This window comes from Ahaetulla prasina, chromosome 2 (assembly GCF_028640845.1).
Source record: "Ahaetulla prasina isolate Xishuangbanna chromosome 2, ASM2864084v1, whole genome shotgun sequence".
NCBI lineage: Eukaryota > Metazoa > Chordata > Lepidosauria > Squamata > Colubridae > Ahaetulla > Ahaetulla prasina.
This window is the reverse complement of record NC_080540.1, coordinates 218,249,499-218,266,909: the sequence shown is the minus strand read 5'-3', so window position 1 is coordinate 218,266,909 and position 17,411 is coordinate 218,249,499. Positions and strand designations below refer to the sequence as shown.

At 40.7% G+C, this 17,411-nt stretch overlaps 1 protein-coding gene across 4 annotated transcripts in view; it reads left to right on the top strand.

The window, feature by feature from the left end:
• Positions 1–16,770, top strand: part of MTAP (methylthioadenosine phosphorylase) — a 36,630-nt gene extending 19,860 nt beyond the window's left edge. For all 4 annotated transcript variants that reach the window (XM_058171111.1, XM_058171112.1, XM_058171113.1 and 1 more), the window contains 4 exons: positions 1,873–1,975; positions 6,385–6,624; positions 11,223–11,345; positions 15,321–16,770. In XM_058171111.1, coding sequence (XP_058027094.1) covers positions 1,873–1,975; positions 6,385–6,624; positions 11,223–11,345; positions 15,321–15,359 — 505 coding nt within the window. In that variant the 3' untranslated portion in view covers positions 15,360–16,770. The remainder of the gene's footprint in view (positions 1–1,872; positions 1,976–6,384; positions 6,625–11,222; positions 11,346–15,320) is intronic.
• The last annotated feature ends 641 nt before the right edge of the window (positions 16,771–17,411 follow it).

The following is a 17,411-nucleotide window of genomic DNA, read 5'->3' as shown; positions in this document are numbered from 1 at the left end:
ATATCATCTTTGTATCGGTATTCCTCTATTATTTACATTTTCTGTTTTCTTTAATTATACTTTTTTGTCCCATTATCCCTTATTTCTGTATATATTCCATCATACCTATCATTATAACAACTCATTTTCTTTCATGCACTACCTTTTTTTTTGGTGAACTTTTCCCCTTTTTCGTCATTTTCCGTTTCTAATTTCTATCCAATGATACAATTTATTCCATACTATATAATATTCTCTGTCTTCCTTTTCTTTTATCTCCTTTGTTAATTTATCCATCTCAGGCCTTTTTTCTGAGTGTTGGTCTGAATATGTTTGATTTTTTCCCCCCTCTAGAACCGTGATGGTGAACCTATGGCACAAGTGCCAGAGGTAGCACGCTGAGCCCCCTCTGCTGGCATGTGCGCCATCACCCCAGGTCGGATCTCAATGGCATTTCTTTCGTGAGCTTCTGTTTCCCTGCAAACGACGAAACAGAAGCTCACGGAAGAAAACGATCTTACCTCTTGCCACAATGCTGGTGTTGGGATGCCGCGCCAGCCAGCTGGTGTTTGGGTGTCTGCTCTGTGGATGTCCGCGTTCACAGACACCCCTTTCAATTTGGGCATACGCGCGCACAGTTTGGACACTTGGTGTCTAAAAGGTTCACCATCACTGCCCTAGAACAAACTGTAATTCTGTTACTGTGGTTGTCCAGTATAATTTAGGGAGGAAGTAAGAGCTGTTATTACAATCTTCCCAGCTGGAAGGCTGTGGGTATGTTTTGTTTCCACAATGTCTGGTTTCAGTTGGAAAGTACTGTTTGCCCTGCTTCCCATTAATTTGCCTATGACAATATTATTTCTTCTAACCTTAAGGATACAGGTAGACCTTGACTTACAACAGTTAGTTTAGTGATTGTTTGAAGTGACAAAAAGTGACTTATGACCGTTTTTCACACTTGTGACCATTGCAGCATCCCCATGGTCCCATGATCAAAATTCAGATGCTTGGCAACTGATTCGTATTTATGACGGTTGCAGTATCCTGGGGTTACATGATCCCCTTTTGCGACCTTCTAAAAAGCAAAGTCGATGGGGAAGCCACAAGATCCTAAACTCTTAACATTATTATGTGATTTATATTATCATACATTAGCTGTACCGTGTTTCTCCAAAAACAAGACCCACCCCAATAATAAGCCCAATCCTAATTTTTTTTGGGGGGGTGAGCCTAATATTACCCATACCCCGAAAATAAGCCGGGGGATAGGTGCGGCCATCACAAGTGAGCGCGGGGGGGACGACTGTCCAGCTCCAGCAGCAGTTCACTGGCCTCTTGGGTCAGCGCAAATACTGATTTTGCCCTTCTCTTTCTGGGCGCAGCACTTCTGCTTGTTGGGCGCTTCCCCGAAGCTGGCAGCTCCGCGGCCAGCTGCTTTGCTTTTTCCCTCTTTTTGGGAGGCTCGCGGAAGGAAAATGGGGAGGGGAATTTTGCTGCCTATCATCCATTTCTCAAGCTCAGCGCAGGCTGAGCGAAGGATGACAGGCAGCAAAATCCCCCTCCCCGTCCCCCCCATCCCCCGTTCGCCAAAAAGTCTCCATTCCGAATGCTGAACGTTCGGAATGGAGGTGATGGCGCGTCCACGGCACATCCAGCTCACTGAATCCGGTCTGCTGCATCTCAAAAAAAGTAAGACCACCTCAAAAATAAGCCCAAGTGCTTATTTTCAAGTCTAAAAGAAAATAAGACTCAGTCTTACTTTCTGAGAAACACGGGTATTATATATTTTATATGCAGCCGAAGACAATTCCTGTTCAATCAAGGCAAGCCAAAAGGGTGGACAGTCATGATTTATGTTGTCTTCTCTGATTAGTATTTTTTTTTCCTTTGCAGGACAACAAAAAGGCATCTCACTTTCTATGACGGGACTAATTCCTGCCTCCCAGGAGTGTGCCATGTTTCTATGGCGGAACCTTTCTGTGCCAAAACAAGAGAAGTTAGTAGATCTTATATTATGGACGTTAGTCCAGGTAGTCCTCAACTTACAACCATTTGTTTAGTAACTATTCAAACCATTCATAGTTACAACAGCATGCGTGACCTGTGACTGTTTTTCATACTTATGACGGCTGCCGCTGTCATGCAATCAAAATGCAGATGCTTGACAATTGACTCATATTTATGACTGTTCTGGGGTCATGAGATCACATTTTGCAACCTTCAGACGAGAAAAATCAATGGGGAAGCCAGATTCACTGTACAGCTGTGTTACTAACTTTAACAGCTACGGAGATTCATTTAACAACTTGGCAAGAAAGGTTGTAAAATGGGGCAAATTCACTTAGCAGCTGTCTTGCTTAGCAACAAAAATGTGGCACTCAATTGTGATCGTAAATCGAGGACTACCTGTATAGGATTCAATCTGTGATTGAGCAATGAATACCATTCTTATTTTCCTACCATTCTGCTACTAACTTATGCAGCTAGATGGATACTAGATGACACATATATTCTCCCTTCTCTGTTTTACATAATAGTGCTAGATGAATTATCTTATAATCTTGCATATGATTGAAAATTGCACTAAAGCTGGTTCTCCCTTTAGCTATTGTCAAAAATTATAGCAGTGAGATAGTTGGGCAGTCAACAAACTCTAGGTCAGTATTGCTCAATCTTTGACACCTTTAAGAAGTGTGGACTTCAACTCCTAAATTCCCTCGCTAACATTCTGACTGTGGAATTCTGGGAATTGAAGTTCACACATCTTAATGGTGGAGAAATATTGCAATAAGTAATGTTAGGTCCTCCAAACCTCCTTTATGACTATAGTTCTCCCTGTCCTTTCCCCACTTGTCTACCCTGATTTATTTATTTATTTGTTTGTTTGTTTGTTTGGGAATTTATATTGCCTCCTACTCGCTCAAGGTGGCTGACGGGAAATAAAAACACAATATAAAAGAAAAATAATAATACTAAAATAATGACCCCCCCACCCTGGCATCAACATACACTCATACCAGCCATTTAACCAAGGTGAGCCACGGTGGCGCAGTGGTTAGAGTGCAATACCGCAGGCTACTTCTGTTGACTGCTGGCTGACTGAAATTTGGCAGTTCAAATCTCACCGGCTCAAGGTTGACTCAGCCTTCCATCCTTCCGAGGTGGGTAAAATGAGGACCCAAATTGTTGGGGCAATATGCTAACTCTGTAAACCGCTTAGAGAGGGCTGTAAAGCACTGTAAAGTGGTATCATATTTTTCAGAGTATAAAACGCACCTTCTTCCCCCCTAAAAGAGGCTGAAAATTTGGGTGCGTGGTATGCTCCAAATGAAGCTTTTTTTCAGCCCTGAGGCGCTGAGGAGAGTGAAGTGATCTTCCCAGCTTTGCTGGTCCCTTGACTCTCCGCTGTGCTTTAACGAGCCGCTAGAGAGTGAGGGATCTCCACGCTTTACTCTGACTCTCAGCTGTTCTTTAGAAGCTTTTTTTCAGCCCTAACGAGGGTCTCCAAGATCTCCCCGTGCTTTGTCTGCTTTTCTCATTGCTGCTTCCTCTCAGCTGAGCCTTAGAAGCTGTTTTTTATCCCCAACCAGGGGATAAAAACCAGCAAATTAATGTGCTGAAGCTGACCAGACTAAGGATGCTAGCCAGTTGATAGGCAGATTTTTTTTTCCTATTTTCCTCCCCAAAAACTAAGCTGCGTTTTATACTCCGATGCGTTTTATACTCCGAAAAATACGATATTTAAATCTAAATGCTATTGCTATTAACAGGCTCCATTCCGCTCTGGGTTCCTCAGGCCCACTGACAGAACCACATCTTCTGGGCCCTCCAAAAGAGTGTCAGAGTGGGGGCGTGTCTTAATTTCCAGCAGGATGATTTTCCAGAGGGAGGGAGCCACTACGGAGAAGTCGGTTTTCTTCTGGGTCCCATTAGATGTATCTCCTTAGGGGATGGGACATGCAATATTCCTTGCCTCCCTGTTCTAGTGGGTTGAGTGGATGTGACTGGCAAGAAACGGTCCCTCAGATAACCTGATCCCAAGCCATGAAGGTCTTTAAAGGTGACAGCCAGTATCTTGGGTTACACCCAGAAGCAAATTGGCTAGCAAGGTCTGCACAAAACCATGCGGGCTGCTGCATTTTGTACCCACTGGAGCTTCTGGATGCTTTTCAAGGGCAGCCCCATGTAGCACGTTTTGCAATAGTCAAGTTGGGAGGTGATTAGGGCATAAGTGACTGTGAGTAGGGATTTACCAATATTGCAGCTGCTACCTTGTTTTTGCAAAATCCAAAAGTCTCTTGGGACAGACGTCAGAGCATTGAATTTGCTATCCTGTACTAAAAGGACTCTAGTAGTCTTAAACCTTGCAAGAATGAGTCTTAGGAAATAAAAAGCAGGTTAGCTATAGGACATCCATACAGAAATCAGAGTATCCAAAATTAGGCCTTAAGCACTGAGAGCAAGCTGATCCTCAGCCGTGAAGAAATAGCCTTGCAGAAAAATCAATGGCCATGATATAAGTCAGGAGAAGCAAGTAGGGAGAGAACAGATATTTTGATCTTCCCTCTTTCAGATTCCAAATTTTGTCAGAAATTTGGGGGGTTGCCTTACCCTGGCTTTTGCCATCAATTGCGATAAAGTAAACAGTGGATATATCCATCCATGTTTAGTTTTTCAGCAGGTGGCAATACGATTTACAGTTTTGAACTAGTAAATAAAAATCATATGGGAATTGTATTTGCTTGAAGAAATCAATAAAGTGATATATATTGATGATTTAGATCCGGGGTTATGTTACCTGAGCCTCCATGACCACAAGGGCCCCAAGGGCCTTCCATATTGGCCTAGCATCCTTCCAAACAATGTGATCAACCTCAAATTCTCAAAGCAACAGAAATAGAAGAATGGGGAATAATGTTCACATTTCAATTAAATATCAACTCAACTTCCCTTTTTTTGTCCCTTTCAGCCACTTGATTATTCTATTTCCTAGCATATCCTTTCCAGGTCAAATGAGGCTGCTATTGGCTTGACAGAAAACCAAGTATATTCCCAGGATGAATAAATCAATAACTTCTTTTTAAAGCATTAATCTATTGAGTTAATGTATTTTTGTTGGGTTTTTTTTTTGGTTTTTTTTTATTTATAATTTAATTTTTATACCGCCCTTCTCCCGGAGGATTCAGGGTGGTTTACAGCCATATTAAAACCAATACAAAATACAAACCACAAATTTAAAAGCAAAATTAAAAACCAAATTACAATAGGCCGAATCAAACTAAAGCAGTCATAGACCGACATAAAACCCATTAAAATTTTCATTTAAAATTTTTTGCTTAGGCCAGTCCCGCACGGTGAAATAATAAGGTCTTAAGTTCGCGTTTGAAGGTCCGGAGGTCGGGGAGTTGGCGCGACCCCGGAGGCAGCTCATTCCAAAGGGCAGGTGCCGCCACAGAGAAGGCTCTCCCCCTGGGGGCCGCCAACCGGCATTGTTTGGTCGACGGCACCCTGAGAAGGCCCACCCTGTGGGAGCGCACAGGTCGATGGAAGGCTATCGGTGGCAGCAGGCAGTCTCGTAAATAGCCCGGTCCTAAGCCATGGAGCGCTTTAAAGGTGATAACCAGCACCTTGAATTGCACCCGGAAGACTACCGGCAGCCAGTGCAGGTTGCGCAGGAGAGGTGTTATATGGGAGCAACGTGGTGCTCCCTCTATCACCCACGCAGCCGCATTCTGGACTAGCTGGAGCCTCCTGGTGCTCTTCAAGTGGAGCCCCATGTAGAGAGCATTGCAATAGTCCAGGCGGGAAGTGACGAGGGTGTGAGTGACCGTGCATAGGGAGTCGCGGTCTAGGAAGGGACGCAACTGGCGAATCAGGCGAACCTGATAAAATGCTCCCCTGGCGACGGCCATCAGATGTTCCTCTAAGGACAGCCAGTCATCCAGGAGAACGCCCAAGTTGCACACCCTCCCCCTGGGGGCCAATAATTCACCCCCAACAGTCAGCGATGGCGTAAGCTGACTGTGCCGGGGCGCCGGCATCCACAGCCACTGTGTCTTGGAGGGGTTGAGCTGGAGCCTGTTCTTCCCCATCCAGACCCGCACGGCTTCAAGACACCGGGACATCACCTCGACGGCTTCGTTGGGGTGGTTCGGGGTGGAGATGTACAGCTGAGTATCATCAGTGTACAGATGGTAATCCACCAGATTGTTGTTCTCAATCTGTGCTTTGATATACTTGAACTTCATTGCAGGCCCAGGAAAAAATTGAGATAATAGAGATGACCTTGATATTCCTCATGAGATATTAGTTAATATTTGGAGGGGGTTCAAATGACACACTCGCGCGCACACATCCCAGAGGGATAAAGTAGTGGTGTCTTTTTATCTCCCTTGATGATTTCAGGTTCTCCTGGATGTTGCCAAAAAGCTTGGAATCAAGTGTCACTCAAAGGGGACAGTAATTACAGTCGAGGGACCACGTTTTAGTTCTCGGGCTGAAAGCTTGATGTTTCGCAGCTGGGGAGCTGATGTTATCAATATGACGACAGTCCCAGAAGTCATTCTGGCAAAGGAGGCGGGAATCTGCTATGCGAGTATCGCCATGGCAACAGATTACGACTGCTGGAAAGAACACGAGGAAACGGTGAGTGAAAGTTGCTATTTTCCTTGGGGCTATGCGCTTAGCATAGACACGAAAATTGGAACGATGCTACTTGCCAAATTGCTTGGCTGAGCTATTCATTTTATGCATATCATTTTTTATATGAGTCCCTCTCAAAAAAAAAAAAAAGTTGGAAAAATTACAAATGCTGATAATCTCTGCTGGGCTCAGTTTTTCCCCCCACATGTCAACCTCCAGCTTTCGAGGTGTTAGAAAAAATGAGCGCATATGACATACTTGTAAATATATATGTGCATGTCTTGTACATTGTGGTCGAGTATGTATGCTTGCTACAAACCACACAGCCAGAAAAGCAGTGTATGTGTGTGTGACTTTTTTGATACCGTAAAAGTATACAAAGCAAAGATTGTAAGGAAAAAAAAAAGAAACGAAAAGAGAAGAAAACATTTGGTTACGCCTTCCACTCTTCTTTTTATAAGTCATTACCATCTTACGCTTCTCCCCATTCTCTTTGGCCCTTTTTAATTCCCAAACTATCGATTCAGTCTTTTCCTCCTTCAACAAAAAGACAGTAAAAGATTTTCCTGTTTTTTTTCCCCTGACCAGATTGGTCAGATTCACCATTTCTGTATGTTCCGTTAATTTTACAATTCCGTTTTTCTATACGATAAGCTTGCTGCAGGGACTGGAGGCCTTCTCAATAGCAGCTCCCGTGCTGTGGAACAACTTGTCACTTGAAGCCTGTGTAGCTCCCTCCTCATGTTCTTTTACAAGTAGATCAAAACATGGTTGTTCTAGAAGCCCTTCGACATTATTCTTATTTACTGTTTTACTACTTATACCGTGGTCTTTGTGTTCTGCTTTTAGTAACATGCTATTTATTTAACACGTTTTATAGTGTGTGTGTGTTGTGTTGTGCTGTGTATAGTTCATACATTCTGGATGCTCCCTAGAATCCAGTTGGTTTCAGGCAGTCAGATAAATTTCATAAATAATACACAGGTTGTTCTCGTACATTTAAATAAACAAGCACATACAGAAAAACATGGTCAAAATGAGAGGGGATAAAAATGGAAGTGTTAATTGCACCAAGGAAGAAAGGAACAAGCCTGGAGAGAAATGAGATGAGAGAATAACTGAATAGGCACGAGAGTATGAGGTCTTTATTAAATAAGGGATTATTAAATAGCATACAAATCCCCCAGAGGAACAGCACCTTCCAGGAGCAGTTAATCTTGAGGTTAATTTTTAAAGGCAATTTTCCAGCAGTAGCACTATCACCATCCATTAGCATCACATGTTCATTTCTTTGGTTTCAACAACTTCTGTTTTTATCCAAAGCTTTACTCCGGCAAGTGTAAATCCAACTCACTTGCCAATCCACTTTTAATTATTGGATGGGAAAAACCTTAGCTTTCTTTTACTTACGGTAAATTCAGCAATACAGGTAGTCCTAACCCAAAATCTCTATTGCTAAGCGAGACGGTTGTAAAGTGAATTTTGCCCCATTTTACGACCTTTCTTGCCACAGTTATTAAGTGAATCGCTGCCGTTTTCATATAAAATCTAATTCCCCTTTCCATGTAAACATTTTCATGCACACTTTCTCCTAATATAGGTAGCCCTCGATGGGCAATTGAAACCAAAAATTCTATTGCTAAGTGAGACAGTTGTTAGAGTTTTGCTCCATTTATTTCTTGCGATTGTTGATAAATCACTGCAGTTGTTAAGTTAGTAACAACTGTAAAGAGAATCTGGCTTCCCCATTGACTTCGCTTGTCAAAAGATCACAGAAGGGGACCACATGACCCTGGGACACAGCAAAGGTCATAAATTTGAGTCAGTTGTTGCTAAGTGTCTGGATTTTGATCAGGTGACCATGGGGATGCTGCAACAATCATAAATGTGAAAAACAATCATAAGTTATTTTTTTTTACTGCCATTGTAACTTCAAACAGTCACTAAAAGAACCATTAAAGGGCTACTTCTGTGCCTTCACTCAATAAACCTATGAGATATGTTGGGATAAGATGTAATAAATGACCCGGATATCATTCAGTGAACTTCTATGGTTGGGTGTGGATTTCTTGACCTTGATCTAAGGCCCTAACAACAGCTTGTTGCTTGAATGGATACTATGTTTAATTGGCTGAACATGTATGTAAAGGGAATTCAGGATCTAAGAGAATTTGCTATATTTTGAACACAAATGTTTGCCAATGAGTCTTGCTGCTTGAGAGATACTTTCCTAGATACTCTGATTGCTTGCTCAGGGATATACGGTCTATAGCAAGTCTCCAACTTTTTCAGCTCAGTGGTCTGGTTGCAACACTAGGGGAGAGCTGATGGTGCGTACGTAATGCTTTCACAAATGCAACTTTGCACACGTGCGTGCTCACCCACTTCTTCCACAGTCCAATTCCAAATAGATTGCTGCCCAGCACTGGGCTGCAGATTCCTGGTCTATAGAATGACAGATGTTTTACATACAGTGGTGATGGATGCTGGGAATTGTAGTTCAGCATTATTTGGAATACTTTAGGTGTGCTAGTTCATTCTCCAGACATAGGTACATTTGCAGCCAAGTAGTGTTTGCCCACAACACATACGGGGGGGGTGGTATTAACAGAATCCTGTTTACAAAAGTACAAATAATCCAGAAAGAAAAATACCTGTGAGTGGGAGGAGGATTATTTAAAAAAAACCCATCAAAATATCCAAGGAAAAATTGGCTGCAGAATACACACCTACTGTTAGGGGAACAGAAATGAAAAATCAATGGAAATGGAACTACAAACTGACTAGGAATATTCCAAACTCTAAAACTTTGTGTCACTCTCAGCTCTCTCAAACAGTTGTGGATAATTTTAGGCAATCAGTCTCTTTCACAGCTGAAATTAAATTGGAGGAGGGTATGAAAGTGCTGAATTGCAACTAGTAAAACAGTTTAATTTTATCTCGTCAGTACTCAGCACCAGGAAATTTGAGTGGTCTACATACACTGTTTTAGCCATGTACATAGTTAATACTGTAATATGATGATCACTGCTGGTATTTTTCTACATTTTGTTTTCCTGTGATCCTCTTTTGGGTGCATGTATCTGCAGATCACTGATGACATTTATTTTTTTCTTTAAAAAAATCTTCACATGTAAATCTGTCAGCCTTTAAGAGTTCACATGGGTGAGGATGGGGTCCTTACCATACTAATATTTTTGCTAACACAGCTACTTATTTTGAAATAATTTCACTGCTAAAGTGACATGGGCAAGTTATTGTCAACCCCATACTTGCATTATAATGATAACATGAACTATTTTGTAGGATTGTTAGTAGAATGTAGTAAAGAGCTTAAATGTGCTAAAATTGTAAGTGGATATTTGTTGAATTCCATTAGAGAAATCTATAATTGAAAAATTGTAATTAAGCACTCTCTAAGTGGTTTACAGTATCAGCATATTGCCCCCAACAATCTCGGTCCTCATTTTACCAACCTTGGAAGGATGGAAGGCTGAGTCAATCTTGAGCCGGTCAGGATCAAACTCCTGGCAGTGAGTTAGCCTGCTAACCACTGCATTCTAGCCACTGCATCACTAGAGCTCTATGGTATATGTGGCCTATTTTATCCCCCTCACAATGGCCCTTTGAGGTAGGCTGGGCTCAGAGAGAGTGACTGGCACAAAGTCTCCTAGAAAGTTTTTGTGCTTGAGGGTACATTTGAACCCTGACTTTACCTGGACCATGCTAACCACTATATGGTGCTGACCAGTGGTGAGTTCCAACCAGTGTTATCACCATAACCAGTGTTTTTTTTTTTTTTGTTTTTTTTTTTTGTTTACATTTATACCCCGCCCTTCTCCGAAGACTCAGGGCGGCTTATCACCGGTTCTCTTCGTGCACGTGCTTTGCGTGCTCCGTGCAGGCGCGTTAGATTTCTGCCCAGCTGAGGTGCAGCAATCCACTCTGCCGCGCCTATCAGCCTATCAGGTATATCATCATACCTACCTATAAAGGTATAACATCATCACCATTATTGGCTTGCCCGAACTGGGCCGAACCCACCACTGGTGCTGACTACCTTTTAAGGGTTACTGGTATAGGTGTTTGTCCACATAACTACATTTTACTTTGCCTTAATCCTATTCAGGTTGTTGTTGTTGTTTTTTACTGTGGCTATTGACTTTTTAAGATAAAATTCCATCAAATGTGTTTAATATATTAGGCAGGTTTTGTTTTTCCTTTAGAAGGAGCTTGCTGAGGATGTTCATAATAAAGTTACTTGTTATTGTGATAAAGATCATTTGCCTGCATCTATCTGAAAACTTTTCTGAATTGCTTTGGCTAAAATTATACTAGAGCATATCTAATGTTTGACATAATTTTCCTGCATCTCTACACTCTATATTTTGTTTATTGGGATTTACTCTCATTTTAAATGGGAATAAGATAGAATTCGAATGTTTCTGTTAGTGCAAGTCACAGAGAAAGAGTAGGAGGAGACAGAGATTGAGATTAGTTGGCTTGTTTAATATCAATTTCTGTGGTAACCCACTCATACAAGGCTACATACATACATACATATGAATGAAGAGAGCCTAATGATTGTCTTGTTCTTTTAGGTCTCAGTGGACAGAGTTCTAAAAACACTGAAGGAAAACGCAAATAAAGCAACTAGTTTGCTACTCACTGCTATACCTCAGGTTGGCTCCATGGAATGGTCAGAAACCCATCAGAACCTGAAAGTAATTTGATGTTTCTATTTAATTTATTATTTACATATGTGTGTTTTTTTTAAAAAAGTTTCCGGGATACTTTTAATGAGGGAACCCCAGCCCCCCCTCACCCCAAGTAAGTAGAATTTACATTGAAAAGCTCTAATGCAATAAGAACTAACTATGGATGGTACACTACAAGCAGTCCTCGACTTACAATCACAAAGGAGTCCAACTTTTTTGTTGCTAAGCAAGGCAGCTGTTAAGTGCATTTTGCCCCATTTTATGAACTTTCTTGCCACAGTTGTTAAATGAAATCATTGCAGTTGTTCGTAACACAGTTAATCTGGCTTGTCCATTGACTTCGCTTGTCAGAAGGCCACAAAAGGGGATCACATGACCCCAAGACAATACAACCATCATAAATATGAACCATTTGCCAAGTATCCGAATTTAGATCACATGGCTAAAGGGATGTTGCAGTGGTCATAAGTGTGAAAAATGGTCATAGGTCACTGGTTTCAGTACTGTAACTTCAGTCACTAAATGCATGGCTGTAAGTTGTGAATTACCTGTAAAACTAAAACATTGCAGTATAGTAACATAGGTAACATTGATAAAAATCTAGAAAATCTAACTTTTAGAACATGCTATAGAGTTACAGTTACACAGTTAAAATTCAGAACAGCCCAATTAAATCTTTTAAGAGCAGAGCATCATTCAGGCCATCCTAAAACTTGAGCTGAGGCCTGGCAAATCCCAGATGGTTGGATCTGGTGTCCAAAAAATATTATCTCTTACACTCACAAGATTAACAACTTTTAAAGCTGAGCTATGAGCAGGGGTTGAATTATTAATTTGTAGATGGATAGGTAGATACAGGGTTGTTTTTTTTACAAACTGAACCTTTAAGTGGAATAGAACTCATCAGCTCACCCATCAACAGTTCACTTCCTTGCATGATCCATAAGAAGCCACCCTAACATATTCAGGTGACCTAAACTCCAACTTTTAAATAAAAGATACGTTGTGTGATCCAAATACCCACTCCCGCCAATTCTTGGAATTCTGGTTTTTTGCATTTGCCAAACAGTTTGAAATATATTGGTGTTCTAGCTCTCCAAAAAAACATTTTAAAGGTCCTGAACATTTTACAGTAGATACTGACAGCCATGCTTACATGCATGCGCACCCATATGTTCACATCATAATTAAGAGCTTTAGTTTAAACACTAATACAGAACGCTGAAGAATTTCAGAGCAGATATAGTAAGAGTTTGGGTAAGTAAATACTGATTCCAGAAGCATACAAATAAGCACCAGATCTGTACTGTAGGCCCAAGTAGGACATTCCATTAACTAGATCGGAGGTCTCCAAATATGGCAACTTGTGGACAACTCCCAGAATTGCTCAACCAGCCATGCTGGCTGGGCAGTTCTGGGAGTTGAAGTCCACAAGTCTTAAAGTTGCCAAGTTTGGAGGCCCCTGAGAAAATGCTGTCTAGAACAGAGTTCCCCAACTTTTCTGGCATTGGACCAGCAGGGGGAGGAGAGGGGGTGGTTCCACACAAGAAACGGGCGCACACACCTGCTGCTCACATAAGGGGGATGCATGTGCGCACTCGCCTGCCTCTTCCCAGTTCTGATCGGCTCACAGCCCAGTTGTGGGCCGCAGTCGAGGGTTTGAGGACTCCTGTTCTAGAAGGTGATATCTAAAAAAGTTTGATAACTTGTAATGGCACTTGCAACAGTTCAATCACCCGGAGAATTTGGATCATGGCAAAGGCTATAAAAACTCGGGTCAATCCATATCTTATAGCTGGTGAATCCACAGTAAAATTGGTGAGATGACTTCTGAATCATCTATGCCCTTCTTTGGGCAATTATTCTTCAACCTGGCTTTTTTTTGCAGCAAATGTCCAAACAACCAACTATATTTAAATACAAGAGTAAAGTTGTATAAATCTTAAACTGTGCATTCTCTTTAGCCCAGAAGCAAGGGAACTATGGCTCTTACACGTTGCTAAAGTTTTAATCCCAGATTGTTAACCAATAATAAAACATGCCAAGATGTACTTCAGCAACACTTGGGAAATCACAAATTTCCTTTCTGTATTCTAGGAAAGAAAGAGTGGCAAGTGTGATTAATATTTATCTCCTTGCCCTGAGTAAGAAGAAATGTTGCAGATTTGGAACACAAAATATGGTATTTTATAGGGAGAAAACACACTTTTCTCTTTCCTCTTTCCTTACAGATAGTCCTCGAGTTAGGACCACAATTGAGCCCAAAATTTCTTTAAAAAAAAACCCAGCATTTTTTTAGAACTATAGAATAAAATATAAAAATACAAAAGCAAATAGTAAGGCAGGGGGGGGGGAGGAAGGGAAAAGAAAAATGAGGAAAGGAGGAAGAAAAGAAAAGAAAAATGTTGACTTCTGACTCTCTCCATTGCAGTAGAACAAAGCATTAACATCGAACCTCAACTTTTTACTTTTCTCTAATAATATAAACTAGCCATTTCTATAACAACAAATCAATCTAAACAGTAAAACCCAAAATCAAAGTTTCATTTTCCCCCCCATCTGAAGCACAAAGTCCAGAAGTTCCCTGTAGCAACAAAAGTACTTACCCGTATTTTTGGAGCATAAGACGCACCTACCTTTTTTGGGGAGGAAAACAAGATATACGCTAGTGTATGGATATGGGTAAATAATATAAAATTTTACCAGTTTGGAACTGTTTTAAGTTTTTTTCTTTACATAGATCGGTATAGTAATCAGAATCAGTACGTTATTCAGCATGCAATCTGTTAGATGTAAAGCTTTTTTCTGCTCTATTTTCCTTCAGGTAACATTTTAATTAAGTTAGTGAAATGCTTTTTATATTCCAGCTTATTGTTGATTCTAGACAGAAATTTTACAACAAAAGGACACAAAGAAGAAAATAAGACTCATAAAACACTCACAATAACTCTGCCTCTGCCTCCCAGCACAGCAAACAGTCTGCTTTAGTTTCTTTTTCAGGACAGCTTGATTAGCACAAGAAAAAAAATCTGCCTCCCAGCAATTTGCCTGCTTGCAGAGGCCCACTGACAATTAAGCAATGGCAAATCCCTGCAGCCTGAAACAGCTGAGGGTTGGAAGGCGGATCCAATAGAGAGGCAATTGCTTGTGCTAATCAGGCTGTGCTGAAGCTTAAACAGGGTGTTTGCAGTTTGCTGCTTGCTGCAGGAGCTAAATTGCTGGGAGGCAGAGGCCAAAGGGTGGGAGCTGGCAGGTGGGCAGGGCTACATTCGGTGTATAAGACGCACCCAAATTTTCACCCTCTTTTAGGGGGGGAAAATGTGTGTCTTATACTCTGAAAAATACGGTATATTCTTTTCTTGGATCAAAACAGTTGATTTAGCCATCTCTGCCAACTCCATCAACTTCTGTAGCCATTCGTCCATGGTGGGAGTCAAATTCCATTTTTGTGCATACAGTAGTCTTGCTGCCATCAACATATATAAGACCAAAAATTTCTGTTGCTGAACACTTAACGTCAATCGATTTGTAAGTCGAGGTCTGGAAATTTTTAAGAAAATGTTGGATAACCATCTGTCTGAGATGGTGTAGGGTTTCCTGCCTGGGCAGGGGGTTGGACTAGAAGGCCTCCAAGGTCCCTTCCAACTCTGTTGTTATTATTATTATGTCTACCTGTTTTGGTTTCTGACTCATAGTAATAATGATGTAAAACACTAATATTGTTGTGTATAAAGCAGGATTCAAGCAACAAAGCCTTCAGGTTCTGGGTTGAAGTGAATTAAGGCTCCTAATTAGCACCCCGTAACTTTTGTGCATACTCTGAATGTTACCTTTTACCAAAAATCTGTTTTGTAGTGCTTTTATTTAGCTTATTATTTAGCTAGATCGTAACTTTGTATAATGCAGTAATTACAAACTTTAAAGAATTGTTTCTTAATGCAGTATTTCTCTCCCCCTCCTTGTTCTGATTTTGTATTTCAGAATACTGTGCAGTTATCCGTTATGCTACCAAAACATTGAAAACCTAGCAAGCTGCAGTACTTGAAGATCAGAAGATAGACGTCTTTACTTTTAAAGAATGCCTTTAATGGATGCAGCATTTTTCATTCCCATCTGCTAATATGCTTCTTTTGGAATAAGATCTTGCAAAGGCTGAAAAACAGAACATTCACAGCAGATTTGAAAAGTAATTAATTCTTAGAACTGACATTTCAGACTGTGAACACAGTAGCTGATACTTGATAATCATGTTCCACTGATGCGAAAGAGGTTTTTAAAAAAAGGGTTATTAGCTCTAGTTCAAATATTCAATCATAACTCAATTCAAAAATGGCAAATCCATAACAAGGTATGTTTATATGCTCTTGCTCACCCTCCAAATGACCACCCCCCAGAGTGGTTATAGTGGTGGATTGCCGTTCAGTAGCATTTTTATAATGCAAACAAATGGTTTTGAATGGGGATTAAATGCATTTTTATTATGCTTTTTAATAGAAAATTACTGACTTTTTAAAAATAAGAGCAATTACAGGTTGCACTTTTTTGTTGTTAAAAGATTTCCTGGCTAAGATTTTCCGAAGCGACATGATAACGGTTTTTATGTATTTTTAGCCTATTGTTAAGAAAATATTTGCTTTTATTACGAATGTCAAATCCGTTTTCTTTTGTGTCTTCAATTTAATATGCTGGAATTCATGAATTGCTGGATTTATTTTCTTTTTATACATTGTTTTTTTAAGAGTTGTATGGCGGATGGGTAGACTTGGTTGATTTATTATTTTTTTAACTGAATGGCTTTGAGGGGGTTTATTGGACAGCAAAAAAGCAGGATACGTGGGTTTTGTGTGGTAAAGAATAAACACATTTTAAGACCACAAAAGACTCAATCATGTATTCCCTCAGTTGCTAATAGTGAGTGTTGAGCAACTCCATTTCCGTTAGACGTTTTCTGGTGCCCTTATGGCTGTGGTAGCTCCTCCAAACAAGGCCACAATGTCATTCAGAAAAAAAATCCTCTCAGTTTTGCAACCACCTTTTATTGAAGACTCCAATACACCATTTACCTCTAGCAAAAGCAGTAAAGTAATGGAGTCTAGGTTGGTGATGTTTCTGAGTGTTTGAAGGCATCGCAAACCTGTTTGAAGGGGTTGTGTTTGAACAATTATATAGTACGGCCTCGGAAACAATTCTCTGTACCAAGTCACTCGGGACTTGTTTTTTCCTAAATATTTCGAAGAGTGAAGAAGAACTACGATGTCTCTGAGCAACATATTCACATTGTTTGGAATGCTGCTGCTGAATGTTTACAATACACAGTGTACTGTTGTATCCTTGCAAATTATGCCTTAGTTACGTATGTTAAAACACCCCCTTTTCTGTTTTAAAAAAGGATGCAATGCTGCTTTTCTCAAATAAAACTCAATGTAACCTCCTCTGTGTCTTACTGGTTTGAAACTAGGCGTGCCTATCCCCGAGGTATTCTTTAGGTTGCTCTGAATGAGCAGAAAAATGATCAGTTTTTTTTTTAAAAAAAGAAAAAAGAAAAATTGAATTCTTGAATTATATTATCCTCCCCTCTTCCCATTAATATCCCCATCCAACAGTTTGCAAGATGTATCTTAGCCTTCCAATCTGTGGAAAGTGAAGTAGGGCATTTTAAATAGCAATAGCATTTAGACCTATATACCAGGGGGTGAAATGCTCCCGGTTCAGACCCGGATCAGCCGATCCGGTAGCGATGACGGTAGGTGGTTCAGAGAACTGGTAGCAAAAATCCCTGCTCCCCCCCCGCCCATGCTTGCCTGCTTGCTGCTTCTTTTAAAAAATGCTTTTAAAAGGTTTAAAAAAAGCTCTGACAATCACAGCTGAGCCGCGTGATCGTCTGAGCCTTTTTTTTTACTTTTAAAAGCATTTTTACAACCTATTCAGCCGAATGGGTTGTTTAAAAAATGCTTTTAAAAGTTAAAAAAAATCGCGCACCACAGCTGATCACCTCCCCACGCTATTCTACTTACCCCATACCTCCTTTTGGCGTCCACTGCATGTACGCACCTTGCATAGCACAGCCAGCAA